General features: G+C 36.2%; 1 protein-coding gene across 1 annotated transcript in view; it reads right to left on the minus strand.

Annotated features, from left to right (window-relative positions):
* HMGCLL1 (3-hydroxy-3-methylglutaryl-CoA lyase like 1) overlaps window positions 1–25,639 on the minus strand; it is a 97,253-nt gene that overhangs the window by 27,840 nt on the left and 43,774 nt on the right. The window contains exons 5-7 of the mRNA XM_075200607.1: window positions 23,101–23,196; window positions 7,498–7,646; window positions 1,469–1,532 (exon numbers count right to left, since the gene is read on the minus strand). Coding sequence (XP_075056708.1) covers window positions 1,469–1,532; window positions 7,498–7,646; window positions 23,101–23,196 — 309 coding nt within the window. The remainder of the gene's footprint in view (window positions 1–1,468; window positions 1,533–7,497; window positions 7,647–23,100; window positions 23,197–25,639) is intronic.

Genomic DNA, 25,639 nt, shown 5'->3' on the forward strand with positions numbered 1-25,639 from the left:
AAACAAAAAAATGCACAGATTTATATATGTGTTTATATACATTATAGACAATTATTTTTTAACCTGTACACATTTTTGAAGAACTGTTATGTTGAGCCAGGAATGAAAAATACAAAACTAGACAGGGTGAAAACAGGACTATTTATCTAATATCAAACATAATTTGGTGAACAGATCGTCACCAGATTTGTTTATTCTAGTAAACAGCAGTATTAAAACAAAAAAAAAAAGTTGGCTTGACATTCACTGGACTTCTTAATGCTGAAATACAATGTGATGGTATACAAGATCATGCCAATGTGCCCATCAATCCCTCCAAGAGTCCAACCAATGGTAGGAGCAGGTCTGTAGGATAGTTATCCTTCTTGCTCTTTCCAAATCTAATTTTCTCAATTGTCCCATAAAGGACACCTAATGACTAAAAATGAGGTGTAGATCCCGGATTATTTTATATCTGATTTACAGATGAAGTATATTTTGTTTGGACTACAGAAAAGTAGACTCATAGGGGTAAATTTATCAAGCTGCAGGTTCAAAAAAAAGGAGATGTGTTGCTTATAGCATCCAATCCGATTCTAATTATCATTTTTTAGTATATTCTACAAAATGACAGTTAGAATTGGTTGTTATAGGCAACATCTCCACTTTTTCAAATCTTCAGCTTGATAAATTTCCCCCACAGAATTGTGGGGCAATAATCCTCCCTCCATTCAACATTAATAGAAGGGTGGTCTGATGAAGTACAAATAGTGTGATTGGTGTTCTGTTGCACTGGTATCACCATTCTTTCAAACAAATTGTGAACCACCTGTATTATCAGAAGTGGAAATGGACTATCAGAGATGGTTGGCATTAGTATGTTCAAATATTTTCCTGCCATTAACATGACGGACATTGCCTAGGGATATAGGTTGCCATTACCAGGTAGTATATTACCACTGGCACAAAGGTGAGTTATGAGCCCACTCTACTCTCTTTTAGCCCTATAAAAGACCCACTTTCTATTGGTCCGGTAGCTGCTACCTGTTAGCCAAAACACTCCAGGTTAGTAATGGCCAAACATTTTACTGCCTAGCAGACAGCTACAAACAGATGCCTTCCTTACTATCATTGTTATAGGAATATATCAGTCAATACAAATGCTAGTTGACATTACATAAATATATTAGATCTGCTCAACAGAGCTGGAAACTTACTGAAGTACAAAATATAACTGTACACACACTGTAATAACAGCAACCTTCAAGAGTTTGCTATAAACCTGACTAGCTACTGGAAACAGTTTTTCTATGTTTACATTCCACTTGTCCGTGTCATGAAGATATTACAAAAGAGGGATAAACGTAAAAGTGGACACAAAAAGCTGTGAAAGATGAGGCCATAATAAAATAAAAACATCATATATTACTAGTCCCAGAAAAAATTGCAGCCTGCATTCCCCTCATTTGTTTCATGGATAGTTTCTTACCTCAGCTACTTTATGAGCGTCAATATTTCCTTCATAAGGACAGCCTAATACACAAGACACATACCTGTAAAAGAAAGTTTTACTAAGTGAACAATGATACAAATACACCCCTGAATGTCTTACACAAAAGTGAAAAACGTTTGTAGTCAAGTACAATATTAAGGAATATAAAGCTATGACACTGGTCTCACTGCTTGCCAGATGTCACACTTCACACCCAAGTCAATTTACAAAACAGGTCTTGTACATTACTTGTAACCTGACTTAGTTGGTGTCTGTGCAGGTTAAGTGGTCGTTCATAGTGATCAACCATATTTATTATAGCCATTATAGTGTTAATTACATTTTATTTATATACCAAGGTTCCAGCACTGGTCGGATTAATAAAACAAACCTTGCCAAGGGCTGATTAGACATTAGTTTATGTTTAACACAGAATAGTGAAAAGCTCTGATTTCATTTGAGTTGTGCAGTAAGCATATGATAAGTTTATCTAATTTGGTCAGCAATAAGCAGCACTTCAGGGTACTGCGGCTTGATTCATAGTACTGCACAATTATCACATTTAAGATAATACCAAAATCTGTGGTCAAGACACTCATTTTTGCATCCTCATCTATACTCATTGAAATTAATATCATTTTTACTAATCATTTTTTACCCTGACCAAACAAAAAAAGAATATTGATGCTAAATAAAACTGAATTGTGGCATGTGATAACTTTTGGGGCACTCTTTCAGATTCATTAATACTTTTTTTCTCAAGTTCTCAAAACTTGATTGATTCATTAAGCCTCAAATTAAGCCACGTGGAGAGGATTCCTAAATTCCATAAAGACAAAAAGTTATCTATTTCAGTATTATATGATCCAAAACATACCTCTAATTCAACCATAAAATAATTACAGAATGAAATATTGAGGTTTCACAGACCCCATACTTGAATATTAAAGAAAATTCATGAGGAGATCCTAAACATGCAGTGCATTCAACAAGACCTACGAATATGTCTGAGCTACAACAGCTTTGCAAGGACAAAATTGAAAGTTGCTTATCTGGCAACAAGAACCATCTGGAAAGTGTGATTTCTTCCAAAGGGTGTTTAGCTTTACTGACCGACAGCGCACCCAAACTTTTTTCCCCTCAATCTGTGAAATTCAACAAATACGTAGTAATTGTGCAGGAATATGTAATACTTTAACTTTGTTTTGTGCAGCTGGTGCAGGAGTACAGTACTGCATCTCCCAGCAGAGGAGATAGGGGAAAGGATAAGCTAAGGGACGGGGTGAGGAGTCTTCCAGTGGAAATCTGGAGAGTGGAACATTAGAAAGAGGAGAGAGAGTAAGTGAGGAGAGACCAACAGGGCAAAACGGACATATATCGAGTGTAACAACAGTGGACCCAGTCAGAGGAGGATTGGGGAGAGCGAGAGATACAGACAGGTACTGAGACTGCTCTGAATGAGGGGAATGTTTTCCATAAGATCTGGTATAATTGAACTTCCAGGGGAGCCACTGAAGACTTACTGCCGTGGACAGTCATAACTAGTCCCTAGTCAGATGAGTCTCCATGCTTGGGTGAATTGTGAGTGACCAGAGAGGACTGCAGGCAAGACGGGGTCTGGTTTATGTCCATGCGGATTCCTATCAAGGGTCCAGCCTTACAGATGACACCCATATCTATATCAATACAACACAGAGACTGATATATGTGTAAATTCACACTGTTCAGAACTTACATAGTTTCACTGTTATTACATTGTGTGCATTAGTTAGCTAGTGTGAGCAGAGAGAGGAGTGACAGTGAACGACACATTTATGGTGGAGAGAGAGTGAGACTCTTATACAATCTTATCTTTTTCTTCTAAGCATGTTGACTACAAAATGAACTCCCAAAATTGCTTATTTATAGATAAGTTATATTATTCAGTGTTAGAACTATATGACACAGATTATTTTTCATGACTACAACCAACAAAATACTAACAAATTATGACTACTATTAAATAAAATTTAGGAACTGCAGATTAATCATTTTAAGTTAAAGCTGAAATGTCAAATGTTAATCCAAACAAAAGGCAATTTAGAAGTATGATATATAAGTGAAGACAAAAACACCAATTTGTCATGAGTAATAATGCAGCATACTAGTATAATACAATAATCATCAATGGTACATAGTGTTTAGCTGGCAGAGTTGAACACAATTACATATGCAAGATAGTGCATATAGTCTATCAATATTTACGTTCATTTAGTTTGCATAATCAGGAACGTAGGTTCTCTTGTCAAGTGCGTTGTATGTCAGCTTAGACTACTGCTGAGAAAGCTCAGAACTGTTGAAATTCTTCATATGACTTTTGATGTCAGACACTTTGGGACATTAATATTTGTTTTTCATTATAATATTTCCATTTAGTCTTAAGTCTGTTTTTGGTTATTTTATATTACACTAGAGAAATTGTTTATTGTTGACATCTGGATAGAATACTGAGCATTTTTTTCCATGTGTCTTTCTATTTTCAAAACATGACACTTTTTAGCATACATTTATGTCTATATAAAATTGTTCATTATCTTTGTTCTTTTATATTGTTAATGCTATCTGCTTTATGGTCAAGTGCCTTATTTTCACCAGTTTTCAGTAACCAAGTAAATAAAAAGTCAATATAAGATTTGAATGATCCTTCATAACACTTTCATCTGTACTGTTAAAAACTGCAAACTGCAAAACAATAAATAACTATTATGACCCAAGACTGAAATCTTAGCCACAATGTACCACACTGTCGTTGCCAAATCTTCTAGGTTCTATTTTATAAAAAGCTGCACATTGTCAGCTGATCATTTGTAAACCATGAAAATGGATTGTCTATTACTATAAGTGCTGGAACATAAAAGGAGGAGAATTCTGTTACTGCAAATCAAGCAGTACAAAGTTTAATTTTTATAAATTTGATAAAAAAATAAATTAGCAAGTCATCCCTGATTTGGAATGAAAAGTAGCCAATCTCGATGTAACAGCCATCATCCTATGACAATAATCTAATAACAATAGCATCCAGTAAGTTTCCCACATTTCCCTCCTTGTTGCATGAGAGGAGAGACTTCTTTCATCTTGGCAAATTTTCTTGAGTCTTACACAGATCTGCCTATTAAACAGTTTCGCTGCTATACTCACATGCATTGCTGTCTGTTAGGTTTTCATCTGCTCTGCATTCTGCTTGCTACCCAGATCTGCTATGCAGTTCAAGTATCTCTTTCTCTGACTGCTGAATAGAAGGCTTCACTTTATTAGTGCTCACCTGTCATGCACTCATTGCCAGTGATAGTGTTACATGCTAGCTTTCTAGTTCCTGTATGATTCTGACCTTGCATCTAGCAGTTCCAGGCTCTGCATCCAGCAGTCTCCAGGATTCTGATACTTGGTTGTGCAACCTATTGTCTAATCATATAGCTCTACACAGTATCCTCAGACACAGACGGTAATTAATATTGCTCACTTTGCTGGACATTTGCAGAAAAGACTGTTACTTATCTGCACTTCCATAAAGACTGTGCATATTTCTACACTGCTACAAAGACTGTTATATATCAGCATTACCACAGAGGCAGTGTCATATAGCTGCATTGTCATATTTCTGCAATACCACAAAGATTGTGTTACATTCATGCATTGTCTTTTGCTGTGACTCATCCCTGCACTACCCCATAGTCTATGCTTCTCTTAATTGCTAAAGGGTGTTTTTATTCAGACCATCATTATATGCCCAATTTGGTGGCCTGTCTGGGATGGAATTATGACTTTTTCTGTGCAAATTTATTTAAGAAATATTTGTGTTAATATTGCCCTGTGTTTAACTACTGTTGTGTGTACATATAAAGATATTAAAGTGTACAAAGAACAATGATAGATGATTTGTTCTGTAAACATATTTTTGTACAATCATCTCAAATAAAAAGGACATATGTGTAAATCCTGATTATTTCTATAAGAATAATGTTTTTAACAATATGAAGGAGCAGATGGTCCAGATGGTTAAAATATGTTGTTCTTCATGATGTCTCAAAAAAATATTGTATACAATAGTAAGTTTTAGATTAAAGACCTGGATATGCTCCAGAAAATGTAAATAGTCCTTTATCCCTAATAGTTGCACATATGGGGCATAGCTTCTCCAGTCTTAGACATGAGGCATATATTTTAACTTTACAAATGGATGTGGTATATACACATCTTACTGTACCTGAAAATGCAGAAAATTTAAATAATGTGTAGATTTTTATGCTATGATGTCCTTGTGAAATAACAGAAAATATTTTGTTTTGGAGGAAAAAAAAATTGAGATACAGGGGCTCATGTAAAGTTGGACGCATTTTTTGCGTAAAATACCCTTTTCCATACAGTGCATGCACACAAAATGCATCTGTCCAAGTGCAGATTAACTTGCATGTTACGCTTACGCCTCCCTACGCATAGAGAGGCAGAACAGGGTTGAGCAAGTGTAGCCTAAATACACTAAGGGTGTGTTCATGTAAATGTAACTCATGTAGACCTAGACACAGATGCATATATACGCCTCCTAAGAGGCTTATCTCTTGCGGAACCTCGTCCCCCGTTGAAAAGTACAGAGAGCGAGCACCCGCAAGAGGCAGTGATCAGCACCTGCTTACAATTGGCTCATTGTATCTGGACCTCTCCGACTGATGGAAAAAAAAAAAAATCATTAGTATATTATATGAAGTCATGTCCATCTGTTCATATTACTTAATATTAATTATATTTTTATTTGGACTGCAGCAGGAAAGAAGCTTTCAATTTCATTTTTAAAGGAGAATTTGTATTTTACATTGTTAATGTGAATTGTGCAGTTATTAATAATTAATAACACTGTCCAAACACTGTTCTCTTTTTATGTGACACTTTATTACAGTAGAATATTGTGTGCAAATTGGGTAATGTGACTTTAGCATTTACTACTACGGTTCGATTATGGTCGAGACGCATCTCTAAGCTTTTGATATAAAAGTAGCTCGTTTGCTACTGATGCATAGCTAGACGCATTTTCAGATGCGTCCGACCCAGCATACACATGGAATTACGTCTTTTTACATAAAATGCGTCCATTTCTATATGAGGCCCACAGTATGCAATATGTATGATGATATCAAATGGTGTCATTTGAAGCAGTTATACTTATACAGTGACAACTTAGTAAAATGAATAGATATGTAGGATAGGTATATATAGGTATATATAGTTTCTGGCTTCAGTATTAAATACTAAGAGGTATTCAGGGTTTAATTACATGGATACAATGCAAAAGAATCTCCCAAAAAACCTTTCACACATAAATTTCCAGTAAAATAATTTTTCTTTCTGAAATTGGAAAAAGGTCAAATTAATGAATTGAGCTGGGGCAACAATCAATTCTTTCTGTTATGTGATGCGATTGGGGTAGGATTGTGAATACATAAGGTCAAATTCCACTGGGAAACAACATAAAATGTTACAGCCAATTGCGGATTGACACAAATGGTCCATGGAATAAAAAAATTCAATAAAGGTAACAGTTTGCTCTACAAACATTAATAATTACCAGTCACAACTGAGACATTCTTAGAGCAGTTTGCGATGGTAGCCTTGTGTGCTCAAGCCATAATTAACAGGGAAAGACAGTCTACAGTTGTACAGAATGCAACCAATTCAACCAACAGCACAATTTGCTCCTACTTTTGATATATAATTTTATATTTACTAGATCAGATAATCGCACTAGCTATATCCACTATTTTCTAATTATTGGTTTATATCCCTCATCTGTATTTCTGGCACTTTTATAATGGGTGCTCTCTCCAAGTACAATAACCATATATTGTACAAGTTCTGATATTGGAGGCACTTTTGTATATATATATATTGGTATATAATAAAATGCCTCCAATATCAGAATTCTATTTTACTTTCTGCCTGTATGATATATAATTATACACAATTTATTAAAAATAATTTTTAAATAAAATAAATACCCGCGTACTGGGACGTTTATGCTGCAAGCAGACTTTATGACTTCTTCAAACCTTCCCATACTTTCCTCAATAGAACAGTTTATGTTCTTCTCACTAAAGGACTGGGATGCTGCACCGAACACAGACACCTCTTTCGCTCCTGCTGCTATCTGAAAGACAAAAACAGACTAAATGACAGCTTAAACCATTTAAATATTGCATAAAATTATTCACTGTTCAGATCATTTAATGTACTGGAAAATATGATTATCATAATGCACTTGCACTGTACATTGTAGAGTTTGCAGTGTATGTATGTTAAGATTTTAAATATATGTAGATGCATTTCTAATATTTCAATCATTAATTGACAATAAAAACAGAAACACAAACAAAAAACACTTTGCTAAAAAAAACACATAGGGCTAGATTTACTAAAAGACAGTTTGGTGAAATCGCATTTTTTCAACGATTTTTACAGTGGTTTTACTAAAGCCCAAAATGCCATTACAACGGCTGGGGTTTGCAAAACCAACACAAAACTGCCATCCACGTGGCCAAAATAAAAGAGGTGGTTGTGAGCGGCGAGATTGCTCAAACTGCGTGTTGTTTGAGCTATTTTGCCATTCAGAACATGAGAGTAAGAACCATTGACATTTAAATTATTTGTGCAATCATTATTTATTGATTAAGGAGTAAAATTAATTTAATATTAACTTATGGGAAATTGTATTCATTTTTTTTTAAGGGGACACTATTATAGCATTATATCATGGGGAAATGTGAATATATAATAATATTAACTGATTGTTAATGGTGAATATAATTATTTATGTTGCAAAATTTGGTATTATATAGTGTCCGAATAATATAATAATTAAATAATTTTAACTCGCTTTTTCAACGGACACCCTAGTACATGTAACAGCAGTAGCAGGACCATTACTAACACAAGGTATGCGTGGTCTGAGCCTTTTCTTACCACTGCGGGTGGTGTATGGAATGTTACCTATTTTCATTTTTTTTTTTTTGACAAATCACCACATTCATCAGAAACTTTTCCCGTAATTCATAAATCAAGAGCTGATGTTTTTTTTGAGACTGACAAACAGTTTTGGATTTTGAGCAAGCTTTATTGTACTTTCTACCCACATGACTTTTTTTGCTAGCCGAGGTTGAAAAGTACAATTACTGCCAGTACTATTACTGGGGTGCTCTTGATCTATAGACTGACCCATGGTTGAGTTGACAAGAGAAGTAAAGCTACTTGAAGTTGGAGCTATTTGTAACTGCCACCACGACAGGTGAATGGCCAATGAAATAGTAAAACGAGGGAATGTTTCTTTACAACTCTTCAGACACTGCTCCACAATATAGCTCATATTTATACAATTGGTTCTTAAATAAAATATTTTTATTTTCATTCACATTGAAACAATTGGGGGCATATTTACTAAACTGCAGGTTTGAAAAGTGGAGATGTGTCCTATAGCAACAAATTAGATTCTAGCTATCATTTTGTAGAATGCACTAAATAAATACCTGATTGGTTGCTATAGGCAACATCTCCACTTCTTCACACCGGCAGTTTAGTAAATATACCCCTTGTTATTTTAAAAGCAAGACACAAATGCACAACTGCCTTCAGATTGAAACACTTGAAACTGATTTTTAATGCAAGTAAGAATATTTTTTGTCCACTCCAATTAGTTTACTAACATATTATTACTACCAGTAGCCACTGCTTTTCTACTCTTCCCTCTCTCACAACCAATTTATCAGCACAAGGTTCCAGCAGTCTGATCTGAAAATTAAGTTTTAAGATTTGTGCAGCTATTTCAATATATATTGCCCCTTTCACTCTGTCCAACCCTCTACAAGCCACTTTATGAGCACAGACTTGCTGCAAACATCCTACCCACATGCTATCACTTCTAGAATGGCAGCTGAGAACAGGGAGAGAGGGCTATATATAGAAGATATCGATCCAAAACTTGCCAGATCTGACATTTTACCGTAAATTACCTTTTACCCCGTTTTCAGATCCAAATATGGTGCGAGAAACTGAGACATGACTCTGTTCAACTGGGTACACCAAAAATCGGATCTATCGGATTTCTGTGAATTCTACCCACTCAGCTCTAATTTATAATGTAGTGCTTGGTTTAGTGCACCCAAAATAGCAGCATGTGTGAAAGGTATAATGGGAGGAGATGGGCAGATCGGGGTTAATGAGTGATGTACTCATGTACCTAAATTTGTGCTCACATGCAAAAATATAACTTCATGTTACAAGATAAGTTATATAAATTAATTTCTGTAAACATATGGGAGTGTTCCTCCCCTGCGAAAGAATTTGGCTTTTTAAATGTCCTCTGATGTGGCAAAAATAGTATGTTGGTCTATACTAGAGGTGCTCAAGCCCAATCCTCAAGAGCTACCAAGAGGTCATGTTTTGAGGATTTCCATCTGTAGGGACAGGTAGGATAATTACTGACCCAGAAAAATAGATTAATTCATCTGCGCATTATTAAAGAAATCCTGAAAACATGAACTGTTGGTAGCTCTTGACAACTGAGTTTAGGCACCTCTGGTCTATAGTTTAAATGGGAAGTCTTCTCAACTAATCAGGTGCATTTTATATGGGAAATACATTGTTGTACATTCAAAAATGTATGAATACATTTGAATGTACAAACGTCACACATGACAACACATAATAACACATAATAAAGCTTGCAATTGTGCTCATGAAGAACGTTCACATGGGTGCATTTCCCAAACTGGGTATGCACCTGTGTTAGGTACATTTGCGCTTAATGAAGTGCGCTGTATTTAGTTGTTAGTAAATAATCTATACTGCGTATTGGTTTTTTTCTTTTTTGAATCTTTTTTTAATAGTTGTAAACATTTCTTTTAAAGAAGGATGCCAGGTTTATATTAAATGTCTCCACTATCTACCGTAATGTTCTTGCTGAAAGTGTTCATTAAATTCTGTCACATTGCCTGTAGTAATTCTTTTCATTTAATTATCTTTACCCAGTTTCCTCCTCCAGGCATCACAATTAGCTAAAATCACATTTTCTATTGTGTTGACGAGATACGCTGCTGATTGAGTTATTGTTTTTTTTTTGTCTGGTTCTTCAATCAAGCAGGAAAAGGTAAATGATGTAGGTAAACTTAATAGATGGCTAAGAGTGTAATGTCAGATTTAAGCCAGTCTCAGCGTGTGCCAAGCACTTCTGTGCCAGTTCCTGCCTTCCATTTGCCTAATATATATATTAAGAAGTTTATCGTATGTATCATACGCCAGTGTGACAGTCACTAATATTTAACATCCTACATCAAACAAAATGGGAAGAAAAAAATGATAAATGTGGTATGTGAGTAACAGAACTTTTCAAAGCAGAAGTGTATACAGAGCTCCCCCCCACGCTGAATCCATGTAATCAACCCAACATAACAAAATTCAAAGTCCCATTCTCAGGGGAAAGACGTTGTGTTACAGTTGTGATGTCATCAGGAATTTCCTATATCAAACAGTAGTTTGCAGGTCACTACTACTATATAAATTGGGTACATGTAATGAATTGTGTGCATGCATGTGTATATACAGTGTACAGAAAGCATATTTGCAACACACCAATAACTGGATGTGGCTTAATCTAGAAAAAAGTGGGGTCTCACATAAAATTGATGTGCTCTAGGTAAATCAGAGCATGGTTTTGTTGGATATGAGGGTGGTTGAATGAATCAGGAGGTTAGGTCTTATTTGTCCTGATTTTCCAATCAGGTATATTGGGTAAAATACAAGGTACTTACTAATCTATTCTTGATTTAACTGTCACAAATGAAATCAAAGAAAAATGTGTTTAATGTGCTCTGGTCATAAAACTATAAGAGAATGGTAAGTGGGAAAAGACTGGATTCAATAAGGAAAAATCCCCTATTTCCAAACTTCTAAATTATTAAAATAAATAAAAAAATAAAAGTCATAAAATAGGGCTACAATTTATTATTTAGAGAATCAATTTAAAACTCTAAGTACTTAAAAAGTGATTAAATATATATTTGACCCTTTAATTTTTATCCCCTTCAGAATCTTCCAGAATGAGCTGTGAAATTATTTTGACCGGTAGTGATAAAGGAGCCTTACCGTTCGCCAGGGCAGTGCAGGATACGGGCATGAACTAGCTTGCCAGCTTTATCATGTGCAGTGGAATTTTTTTGGTTAAAAAATTAATAAAGTTAAAAAAAAAGAAATGAAACAAAAACAAACTTTTTTAAAAAAAAAAAAAAAGAAAAAGAAAAAATGGCAATACCGATAGGACAACAGCAGCGACACTTGCTTTGCATGTTGAATCAGAAGTTAGTATTTGCAATACCCCATGTATGCTAAGGACTATGGGACTCAGCCTTAGCACTTTATAGGTGTATGTGCAGGACGAGACCCACTCCCATTTTCACTGGCAAAAGGACTTTTACCCCAATCATAAATATACACCTTACAGTTAAAAATTGTTATCCTTTTAAAGAGATGTATTAAACTTAAATATATAAAAATGTGCTGCAGAAAAATCAAGTTTGATAAACAAAAAAACAAAAAAACGTAGATCATGTCATAATATGCTTACATTTTTATTTTAAACAAAACCTATAAGTAATATTGCAGCTAAGATAGAAAAATAACTACATACCACAAATGCAAATCTTTTGTATACACTTGGTTAGGGTTATAGTAAAAGTTCAAAGAAAACATTTTCTTCTTTAGAGTAATGGATTTGTTTACTCACACTTTAAAGTGTAGCAAAGTGCAAACAAAAACATACAATAGCTATACAAATGTATTGTAACAATATAAAATGTTCAACTGAAGATTTTCTTGTTGGTATATTCATTCTATTCTTCTAGTCTTTTTGAATCTCAGACAGCTAACAAAAGAATTATGTTATGTACTGTACAACACAAAACACATGTGTTCAACATATGTTCCATTGTTTTAAAACATTACAATTGCAAAAGTGTCTAAGATATTAGACAGTGTAGTGGAGTCATGCATCAAAGGAGTTCCAGTTTTTCATGCACAAAACTCATATCCAGTAGAATTAAGATTATACATTTCAACAACTTTGTTTGTTATGGATTAAAAATCAATCAGAAAAAATATTAAATGTGTTAAATGTGTCATGCTTGTCTTCAAGTGAGTTTTAATACTTTAATACCATTAAACCTACAGCATACATTATATCTCATGTATACACACAGATCTATTACACACAGGCATACATCCACCAGCAACAATGCTCCATGTAATGGTCAAACAGTAGAAGCCAGAGAAGTTGACTGTAATGCAATGAGCCCAAATGCCTTTTGCTAAATCAATGTATATTTAGTCAAGAATACTTAGAGTTTCCCAGAATTCCCTGGAATTCTGTAGTTTGGAACACCATGCCTAAAATATAAATCATTGCATTTAAAATGCATTTATTAACGCTGTGCTTGGCATTACCTTCGTCATTATTTTGTTCAGCTTTGCTCTTTGCTGTGACGGTAGCGGGAAACACTTAGTGATCGTGTCTGCTTGTATAAAACATTATATCTTCCAACACGGAATCAGGATGAAATAAACCCTGCCCAATCAGCACAAACACTGCCCAGAAACACTCACTTCCTACCCAGAAATACCCAAAATTGTGCCCGATTTTGTAATTCCTGACCCTTTTACGGCGCTTGAATCATGACACTTGGAAGTATGCATTATTACTAAAAAATCAGCAATTATTTATTATATCTGTTTTTCTGAACATTCTGGGTAATATGTTAATGGATAAAAAAAAAATACTGACACAATGATCCTCTCTCATTACTGGTAAATTGTGAGACAAAGTATGGTTTCCAGCTCTACTGGGCAGTTCCAAACACACTTTCCAAGGGGGCAGGTCAAATGGCAAGTGTGGGAGGGGTTGGATAACTTGATTGTGTCCGGTATTGCAATTTGTCGGCAGGACTTAATGATGTGAATCGCATCACTAAGCCCAACCTCTACCTGGGGCCTGTCCTTCCGGGAGAAGTCTTCGAGTTTCGAGAGCCTCCCGGACATTCCGGGAGAGTAGGCAAGTATGGTCTCTGGGTCTGCCCGTAGAATTTTTCATCTCTGTTTTTAATATTAACATATTGTCTGGTACTTCTTCACTTGTCTATTTGTTGAAAGAAGTTTTAATCACTTGCCCTTATCATACTGAATGTTATTTTAGAGATGAGTGAGCCCCAGTGTATTGATTTTGGTTTGGTTGCCAAAACAATAAAGACAGAATTTGATCTGCTCTTTGTTGCTATTTTATTATTTACATAATTTACACTATTTTACTATTTATGGAAAATTGTCTATAATTTCAGTGTTCCAGCAACACAATTTCTTGTTTACAATCTTCTTTGATGATGAAAGCAGTGCCACAGTGTAGTATAGTCCTACAATATAACTATTAGAAGGCACATGCTTGTTTTGGTTCTGAAATCATCTTTGTGTTATAGTTTTAATTTTGGATCAGGATTTCTTTTAAAATTTGGAAACACAAGTAAAATCTTGTACTTTTGAGCTGTTCTTGTTCCTATATTACTATTTATATTAACATTCATTTACAGTCTATTTTTTAATGGCCATATTTATGAGCGTGGTAACCTTATTGCAGAGAGGAGAGAATGGAGTGAGAGGAGAGAAAGTTAGACAGGCAAATGTTCATCAATGACTCAAATAGTTTGGAGGCAAACGAGAGGAAAGAAATAGTGAGGTAGTTGTAGAGAAATGCTGGATCGAGAGATGGCTTCTTAAGAATTGGTAAGATGAGTGCATGTTTCAAGGAGGATGGAAATGTGCCATTTATATATGCATGTGTATATTTATATGCACAATAATAGTGGCCAAGTATCGGTACACTATTAAGATATCACAACAATTTGTGCATCTTTAGGGAGTTGGACTTTGATTGACATATTGATCTATTCGGGAGTATAGGGCTTAGATAGATCCTATAAGTGTGGTCCACTAGTCAATCATAGCTGGTGTGTTATCAGACATTACTAGCTTGTGATTTCTCATATTATTCAGGCACATTTCTCTCAATTCACCACCATACTAACATCTCCTGGACAAGAGGTTAATAACAATAATAACGATAATTAAAGTGCCATTAGTGACCACTAGGTGATAATATATTTTCTTCTTACTATGTATCTAATCATAACACGGACACATAGAATGGTTACATAATGAAATCAAGTTATTTCCTAGCAACAATTTGATATACAAACTTCATCATATTAGAGTAACAAATATGAATAATAAATACGAGACACTAATATGAGTGTTATTATATCTTTTTATTAGTAGAGGACAACAGGGCCATTGCGATTGAACTACCATTTTATTTTCATATAACATCACTTATTTTTGTTTATATATCTTACTAGCTTTCTTAGGATTAGGATAATATACTTACCATTTAAATGTGTTGAATAAAGATTATACTTTTTAACAGTATTGGATTTACATCCCAGTCTGCCGCTGTATGCACTCTCCTTTTTGTTTTGAACTCTCTTAACCTGGCCTACTCCCGCTAATGCTCCAGCTCTAGTTTATCCAACTTAGTCTTCCCACTCTCTGACCACAACCTCCTATACACTCTCTTTCTTCTTCTTGTTTGGAACTTGAACCAAGTGATAGGGTGCACCTCTCAGGTATAAATGTACACAATATATCTTGAGAAATAGTATTTATATGAATTTATCTATTCAGGGATATTTAATTATTTTTATATCAAGTGCGGTTGTATTCATTTTTTGCTGTACAAGGTTAAAAGAGTGTCCATCACAGTGGGTGAAAGATGAGGTCCACTGGGAGAGACCAAAGGAAGAAGTAAGTGAAAGAAGTTTAGTGGCAAAAGAGATAGTGGGATTATGAATGGGAATGTTGAAATCGCATAGCAAGAGAGTAGGCAGGTCTAAGGATAGGAAATAAATGGTCCATGTCACAAAGTTATCAAAGAATTGGGAAACTGGACCTGGGAGTGATAAATGACAGCAATATGAAGGTGAAGAGGATAAAATAGTCAATAGTGTGGACTTCAAAGGAAGAGAATGAAAGGGAAGGTTCAGAGGGTATTAATTGAAGGATGCATCTTGGTGAAAATAGAATGCCTTCTCCACTACCTTGTCTATTTCCAGGTCTGGGAGTGTGGCTGAGGGAAAGTCCCTCATAGGAGAGAGCTGCAGGAGATGTAGTTTGAGCTAGGTTTCTGCAAAGGCATGGTTGAGAGATTTAGAAATGAATGGATGCAAGTTTGTTACAAACAGCTCTGGTGTTCCATAGTGCACAGGAGAAGGACAGGGAGGGTCATCAAGATATATGAATAAGGTTAGTGGGATTGGAAGTATGGATTGAATGGAAAGTTTTGGGGTAGAGTGAGGAGCGTGAGCAAATAGTGGGGATTAATACTCTGGCACTATAGTGGTGTCTGCATTCTTTAGAGGAGGCTATAGGTGCTAATTATCAGCGATGTGATGTCATAAGACACTTCTGGGAACAGAATAGCTTCTGGCTGTATAGCAACGGGGAGAACATGTGCCATAAGCTGCGCTTAGACCAGAAGAGACACGTATATGTTTCCTATGCGAACAGACACATCAGAGAAGCCCAGAGGTGATCGTCTCTGCTTGGAGGAGGAAAAGCAGGGACGTTGCCTGACAGTACTCCCCCTCCATCTGTCCAAACGGGTTTTCATGCGTTGTTTATTGAACTTCTTCAGAAGCTGAGCATGAAGATCCTTCTTGTGTACCCATGACCTCTTTTCAGGACCGAATCCTTTCCGTTGGACTAAGTACTGGTGTTGGCCTTGATAGATGTGAAAGTCCACAAGGTGACTAACCTCATACTCATCAATAGAAGTGGTTCTTATAGGAGGTGGGTGGGTTCTTGGAAAAATTTGTTAAGGACCAAAGGTTAAAGAAGAGATATATGAAAAGAGTTGTGGATTCTGAGAGAACACAGGAGACAAAGTTTGTAAGTAACTGGGTTGATTACTTGAATGATAGGAAAGGGCCCGATAAAACGAGGGGCAACTTCACTAAAGGGACACAAAGCCTCAATTTACAAGTGGAGAGTCAAACCTTCTTACTGATGTGGAGGACAGGGAAAATCCTAAGGTGATGATCAGCAGAATTTTGTAGCGTGCAGAAGATTCCATACGTTTGGCTTGAGTTTGGGTCCAAATACGACCAAAGACCAGAACAAAAGTATCAGCTGCCGGAACAGAACCACCAGGATTTGAGTAAAAGTCAGGAAGAATTAAATCGCTACTGAAGACGATGAAGAAAGGTGAGGAGCTTGCAGATTCATGGAGATGATTTGTTATGTGAGAATTCGGCCCATCGGAGGAGGTTGCTCCATTCCGACTGATTTTTGGATTAGAATGGAGAAAAAGTTCTAACCCGTTCAGACTGACCAATTGTTTGGGGATGGTAACCAGAATAAAACTTTAAATCAATGCAAAAATTACAGATCGATCTCCAGAAGCATGAAATGAACTGAACACCCCTCTCAGAAATAATCTCCTGAGGGCACCCATGCAAGCGGAAATTCTTTTTATTAAAGATGGCCAGTTCAGAAGCAGAGAGCAGACTCTTCAAATGAATGAAGTGAGTTAACTTAGAAAAGTGGTCTATCACCACCCAGATGGTACTGTAACCATGACTCGGAGGGAGATCAGTAATAAAATCAATGGTGATACTAGACCAGGAACATCTGGAGGGGGAAGATCATCACAGGTATTCATAGTGCCCATCCCGGGTATTAAAGCCCATTCTTCATCATCATCATCATCATCATCATCTATATATTTATTTAGCACCACTAATTCCGCAGCACTGTACACATCACTTCCTGCTCTATTGGAGCTCACAATCTAAATCTCCTAACATACACACACACAGACTGAGAGAGACTAAGGGTAATTTAATAGCAGTCAATTAACCTACCAGTATGTTTTTGGAGTGTGGGAGAAAACCGAAGCACCCGGAGGAAACCCACGCAAACACAGGGAGAATATACAAACTCCACACAGATAAGGACATGGTTGGGAATGGAACTCATGACCCCAGTGCTGTGAGGCAGAAGTGCTAACCACTAAGCAACCAGGGTTCACTCATCAACTTTCCATCTACAGATGAGGTTATAAGCTGCCTGAAGATTGACTTTGGTAAACATATGGGAACCAGTGATACGGTCAAACATCTCTGAGATGAGTGGCAGGGGATACGGATTTTTAACAGTTACAGCCTTTAACTGTCAGTAATCAATACAAGGAGGTCCTTTCTTATAACAAAAAAATATCCAATGCCGATAGGGGAAGAAGATTTTCAAATAAAACTACTTTCAATGTTCTCGGCCATATACTGCGAAATGGCGTTGGTCTCAGGAAGAGATAGGGCGTAAATTCTTCCCATAGGAATTTGTTTTCCAGGCACAAGATCGATAGGACAGTCCCAGGGGAGCGGGGAGGCAGAGTCTACAAAGCGGTCTTGCTGAAAACATTGCAGAAAGAGGCATAAACTCCCAGCAAGGTGGGTTCAGATGAAAGAACATGACACGAAGGCGTGAAGCGATGAGAGCGGTCTCTCTCCTAGGTGCTCTCCCTGAAAATTAAGTTGATTTGAACACACAAGGAAATGAGTGCATCAAGATCTGAGGGTAATTCTCTGGAGGTAAGTTCATCCTTGATGCAGTTCGACATTCCTTGCAAAGAGGTAGCAACCAGGACGTCATTGTTCCACTTCTGAATGGTAATGTGCGGAACTGAACCACATATTGTCCTACTGGATGAGATCTTTGACGTAGGTTCAAGAGACTGGAGGCTGCGGAAGTCACATGACCCAGTTCATCAAAAATCATACAGAAGTTGTCAATGAAGGTAGCAGAATTTTGTATCAAGTGGTCGTTGAGCTCCGAAAGTGGAGAAGCCCATGCGAGAGCCTGACCAGTGAGCACAGAAACAATGAAGGCCACTTTGGCCCTTTCAGACGAGAAGTTTGCAGCATTACATTCAAACTTTATGGCACATTGATTAAGAAAGCCCCTATACTTATTTGGGTCCCTGTCATATTTTTCAGGAGAAGGAATGCAGAGATTCTTCAATGAGGCAGAAGTAGAGGCAGAGGTAGAGCCGGTTAAACAGAGGATGTAACGGGAGTAGACTGGAAAGCTGCCAAGATGCTCTGTAAGGAATCCAGACTGGATACCACTCCTTGGACGCACTGTAACAGTTGGGCCTGTACAGACTCCCATTGTTCAACCAGACGGGAGAGTTTCAAAAGTAAATCCCGGGCTGAGGGTTCTCCAGTACCATTTGTCATGGCCAGAGTATACTGTCACTGGAAGATACGTACTTGCTGGAATCAACACAACTGAATTTGGGGGTGAGGAGTCTAATGTGCCCCTGGTCTTCCCCATGTCCACATTCAGGTAAGTGTATCTTTTATCCTAGGGTTGTATTACCTCAAAAAAGCCAGAAAATCAGGATAAGTGTCTTACCCAATATAGTGTTTACACTTAACTTGAGGAAAGATGACACTTACAATAGGGTTTATTCTTGAATTAATTGCATCTCCTTATGTCTCTTTTCTGTCCTTGCGTGCATGTGGGTAAGGTGTATTACAGTAAATCTAGGGATCGATTGTTAAGTTCTATAAAAATGTATTGAACAAATATAGTGCATCCAAAACGAATTAAAAATTGTTGGGTAGGAAGCGGCAGAACATCGTGCCCACTAATGACAGCGAAGCATTCATTGGCTGTAGAATGCATCTATGCGTTCCACAGTGGAATGCACAGACTTCCAGATATTGTTACAACAGGTTACAGTGTTAGTTTGTGAAACCAAAGCATATTGATTGATTCACTAACCTTGAATCTCTCACAATATCTACACCACCATCTTCAACAATATGTCACAAAGTGGAGGTCATACTTCAAAGACACAACACAAGTACTATAGATCAAGAAATTAAAGTGGGCAGCAGACAAATGGCTTGTTACAAGTGATGTATCATCACTATACACCATAATTGATAAACAAGGCACCAGATACTTTCTCGAACATAATCCTACCAACCAATCAAACAAAAACCATATTGCAATTCATTTTAACACTACATATGGTTTAAGAGATATTTCTACCTCCAGGCAAGTACAGCCATGGGGACGATGTTCGCTCCGAGCTATTCATGAGCTACTGGGAAGAGGTGAATATCTGGGAAAATAATAACTACAGTGTTAGAATATATTCCCTCTGCAGTATCTCTGTCTTACCAGAGATGCTGGTATTGTGGATTTTTGAACAATTAGCACTTGCAGGAGTTAATATTCTTCACTTATTATAACCTGCACCTGCTCCACTACCTTATATATCTGCCCCAAACATTGTACATTGCTGGTCATTAATTGCTGCTGTCTTTATCCTATGTTTTGGACTGTTAATTTCCAGTGTTTGTTCTGATGCATTATCTTGCACCTGAAGAAGAGAAAGAAGCCCCCAAAATCTTGTGCGCCACATAACCTTGCTTGTCGAAAATAAAAGTAGCTTGTATAAGTTTATAGACATAGTATGGCGTCCACAGGTATGTTGTATAAATGACATTATTTTGCATATTGTAGAAGGACATACTGTACGGCACATGCAGCACACTCTAGAAAGATATACTATAGAACACATATACACACTGAAGAGCATAATATAGATATAAGGAGCGCACTTTACGAAGATATGTCAAGCAGAACACTTTAGGAGTTGTAATTGTTCTATAAAATAGTATTTCTTGAATCAAATTGCGTATCTTACATATTGCAAAGAATGAAGAAACATGAAATTAAATCATAGTATGAAAAAGTTTAGACATTTTTAAAGCAGAGAAATTTACTAACAAAATGTGAATGTGCAGTACTTCACTGTAACCAATCATAAATTTACTTTATTTCTGTGATTTGCATTAGACCAATCACAGATAACTGTTATTGGTTGCTATGGTTTACTTCACATTTGAATTTTGTTAGTACCGTACTTAGGGAAATGTAAGAGTTGATATAACATGGTGGCACAGCGGCTAGCATTTCTGCCTCACAGCAAAGGGGTCTAATATGTGTGGAGTTTGTATGTTATCCCAGTGTTTGTGTAGGTTTCCTCCAGGTCCTCTTGTTTCTTCCCACACTCCAAAACATATTGGTAGGTTAATTGGCTGCTGACAAAATTAACCCCAGTGTCTGTGTGTACGAGTTAGGGAATTTAAACTGTAAGCTCCAATGGGACAGGGACTGATGTGAATGACAATATTCTCTGTACAGCGCTGTGCAATTGGTGGCGCTATATATAAACAATAATAATTATTAACATAATTGTACTTTGTTTTCTATTATATTATTATTACTTGTTGTTTATTTTTCTTTAATTCTGGTTTTCTTTAATTCTGGATGCTAATGTGCGGAACTGAACCACACTGTCACGTGTGAGCGCGCACCAATCTCTGCATGTGCGTGGATGACCCTACTGCACATGCGCCGTCGGCATGATGATCTATTAAGAGAAGGGGAGGTGCAGGCATTATGGACTTTGCGGACATGGGAATTGCTTTTTATTCCTTTGTGCCTTTTCTTTTTTCTTCTCCATTCTTGAATCAAATTGCGTATCTTACATATTGCAAAGAATGAAGAAACATGAAATTAAATCATAGTATGAAAAAGTTTAGACATTTTTAAAGCAGAGAAATTTACTAACAAAATGTGAATGTGCTTTTCTCCTTTTATTCTTCTCTCCTGCTCTCAACACCCTCGGGGAAAGGGTGTTTTTCCACTATGGATCTCCCCTCTAGGAGGTTTTTTCCTGTTGTGCGCCAATAAAACAAGAGGTTTTTTTTATCTTCTCCATAGTTTGTAGGGAGAGGTAGAGAGAGTTGAAAATTATCGAGGTCTCTCTCTCTCCCCCTGTCTTTATTTTTTTTAGTTTACCACCAAATATAGGGACAGGTAATTTTTACTTGTAGTGTCGGTTTTCCGACAACAGGGGGACTGTGAAGAGTGTCCCACCGAATACGTGCACACATGCGTAGCCACAACAAAGAGCCTCACGCACACATGTTACCGCTGGGGAGGCCGAGAGTTTATATAAAAGCCAGACCCGGAACTCCCCCTTGGTCTCTTTTCTACCTGCCTGCCCCTGGACAACGAGCACTACAGTACACTACAGAAAACACACTACACTACAGAAAACACAATACACTACAGAAAACACACTACACTACAGGAAAGGGTTAACAGAGAGACACTACACTACAGAAAAGATATATATTACACTATAGGAAAGGCAGTATACTATTCTATAGGGATACACTACACTACAGAAAATATATATTACACTACACTACAGAAAATATATATTCTACTACACTACACTACACTACAGCAAAGGATAGGAATACACTACAGAAAAGGACTCTATACTACAGGAACGTTCCTTACATTGCAGATCAAAAATTGGATCCAGGATACAAGGATTTGATAATTATCATTGATTATATATATATATATATATATATATATATATATATATATATATATATATATATATATATCTATAAAGTTATATATGTTTGTAATGTTGATTTGATTATTTATATTAATATATTGTTTGATATCTGTGATAGTTAAATCAATATTATAAATACTAATTCTTATCAAGGATCCGTATGTAAAGCTAGGATAGTGTAAGGAATAACGGTGGTGAACCTAGGGTTAATTTTATATTGATATACTATGTTATTTTGAACAACGGTATGATATATGTGTGAACTTTGAATACAAGCTTTTCTGTGTTAACAGTAAATACTTTGATTTAAATACATACATATGTTGTGAGTATTGGTTATTTATAACAAATATATACTGTGAAGTACTGCTGAGATACAGTGGTTATTGGATAAATAATTATGTAAAGCTTAATGGCTAGATTTACTAAACTGTGGGTTATTTAGTGTGGTCAAAAGACTGAGTAAGGCAACATTGTTTAAGGAAAATGCATAAAAGTGCAAGTTTTATAACGAGTGTATCTGAGAACAGACTAAAGGATAGTGTGCGCACGTGAGGTGCAATCACAGGTCCTTTTACAAATACAATACTATTTGAGCTAGTAAATGGTCATATAGATATAGATAAAGGCAATACTTGGAACCACAGTGATGCAAACTGTGGAGACTAATCTTGAAGCGATCACTTTGGAATAGGAAAATTGAGAATGTGCTGTGGACAGCTGCTCTTATTTACCTAAGATGGAGTGGGCACACATCTAGGCAAATTAAATACACATTTTTTCAATGACCTTGTACATGATACTGAGCTTCATATCTGTTACATGTTTTTATTTTTAAAAAAAAGCTATGGATAGATATTTAGAAATATTAGTAACCTTTTTGTGCTACATTTCTCTTAATAAACAAATGTATTATTGAGATGAATTCTACAGAACATAACAAGTAAAAAGCAAAGAGATAGGGAAAACCCATTATAATAATACAATGTATTATACTTACTGCAGAATGAAAACCTTGTATATTTGGAGTAAGAACTGGGTACTGTACTCCTGAGAGCTTCTTTATACTTTTCATGACTTCTGTATGATCTGACATCTAAAAATAGAAATGTTTTATTAATATGATTATCAAGGCATCATTTCTAGGGATTATTTATAGCAATAGTATTAGAAAAATCATCCACACAAGACATCAATAATACTCATATATAGATATTGATATTGTATATTACTCTTCTTTTCTGTATAACTGGGTGCCCCTTCAGTATGAACCGATTATAGTAGGAGAACAAAAAAACTACTATGTATGTGGGACACTCCTGGGGCATCGATATCATGAGGCAAATGTTGTTATTTTCTAGTTGGTTGTAAACAAAACAAGTGACTGCCAAAACAATATCAAAATCAAAATTTTACTTTCATTACATACCCATAAACTATGAATATTAATAGCAAAACATTTGCAAATTAAATTAAGAGAGCCTCCAGTGGGTAGATATTCTCCTATTGTTCAGAAAAAAATGCTGATCATGTAACAAATCTTTGGGACTGGAACAAAATTTCATATATTTGCTACACTCAATTAATTGTGTTGCAGCTCTATGTTTATATAAATACAACTCATATAAATAGCTCTCAGTATATATATCTTATGGTATGTACTAACTAATCGAATCCCAAATTATGCAATTATCACAAACATATGAAATCTTGGTCTGGTCCAAAAGATTTTTATGTTACATGATGAGAATTCTTTTGGCTATATTGTAGCCTTAGCTGCCCTATCCCCGAGCTAGACATGTGAACAATACTCATCCTCCTTTTCCTGTTGGATTTTCACCAAATAGGCCTCCCGTCTGTCTACTCTTCGCCCTAGAGCCATGTAAAAAACACTGCTCCTTTTATGAGACAAACATTGACACCTTGCACCCCCACCCATAATATATATAAAATTGATAGTATTATATATCTCAGCTTGTTTTTCTATGCAGTTTTTACTATTTAAATGGTTCCCACTGTTATTACATCTTAGATTTTCTAAGTTGTCTTCTACATTTGGCTGTAAACCAAGATTGTTAAAAAAATGTATACATATATATATATATATATATATATATATATATATAAATCATAATCATCATCATCACCATTTATTTATATAGCGCCACTGATTCCTCAGCGCTGTACAGAGCACTCACTCACATCAGTCCCTGCCCCATTGGAGCTTACAGTCTAAATTGCCTACCACAGACAGAGAGAAGGAGACTAGGGTCAATTTTTGATAGCAGCCAATTAACCTACTAGTATGTTTTTGAAGTGTGGGAGTAAACCGGAGCAACCGGAGGAAACCCACACAAACACAGGGAGAACATACAAACTCCACACAGATAAGGTCATGGTCGGGAATTGAACTCATGACCCATGACAATATATATTGTTTTAATAATTTAATTTTATTTTTTTAAATACAAGTGTATCTATTCACTGAAAGCTCACTTATTTTAACTTATAAATATTTCAGTTCGTACATTCACATTTTGTGGGGTGCTTCTCTAAACCAGCAGGCAGTGTGTGTGGCTGCTGGGACATGTAGTGCACCACAGGCAAAATTATTCAACTTCTTCTTTTCACTTATAAACCCACACCCACTGCCCAGGGTTGTGGGGATAGCCCTAGTTCTGCCAGAATGGGAGAGAAGGCCCCCCCATTCTTTTCAACACCCCCAACTCCTGCCTCTACATTAGGTCATTAATATTGTTATCCAAATCTATAAGCTAGTGTCACATATATTTACACCACTTCACTGTTCTCATACCCAATTATCCACCAAGCTGCATTTTTCATCCTTTGAGATCATTGTCTTCCCTCTCCACTTACCTTTATAATACTATAGTGTGCTGTACCTGTCTATGGAGCTTTTAACACAAAAATCCATTTCTCTATTGATGCCCACTTCCTCACTGACACCTACAAAAATCCCCATTAGTTTGCCATTCCCTAGCACACAATCCTCTAACTTTTGTCAACTCATACTAGTGTAGATCGCTACTTTATTTAAAAAATATATAATGTAATAACAATAGAGATTTAGAGGGAATACCAGAAGCAGAAGTAATGAAAAGTCTGTAACTTTAAGGAAATAACATTGTGGTTAGGGAGAATAACTAAATACTGGAGAATGAGGTGTGAGAAAAGCAATGAACAAAGGAGTATTGACTTTAGCAGGTGACAGGAAACTGTATCAAGATCACAGGTAGTTAAGAAACACAGTTGAGTAGTTTATACATCTTTTCCTCCGTGTGAAGGGTTGAGACCTGAAGCCAACATATTTTAGTGGAAGAGTTGCAGCTGGGTAATAGTCCTTTAATTTGAGTCAATTCTGTTTTTGTACTGGAAAAACAACTCAATTTTAATGCTTATGATTCTGTGAGTGAATAGATGGACACCAATGGGCCAATAAAAATGGGCAACAGGGATATACGCATGTCTAAAAACAGGAGAGAAAAAAACTTCCCAGTGTGGAAAAATACTTTATTTAA

The sequence above is a fragment of the Mixophyes fleayi genome, chromosome 3 (genome assembly GCF_038048845.1).
Source record: "Mixophyes fleayi isolate aMixFle1 chromosome 3, aMixFle1.hap1, whole genome shotgun sequence".
NCBI classification, from domain to species: domain Eukaryota; kingdom Metazoa; phylum Chordata; class Amphibia; order Anura; family Limnodynastidae; genus Mixophyes; species Mixophyes fleayi.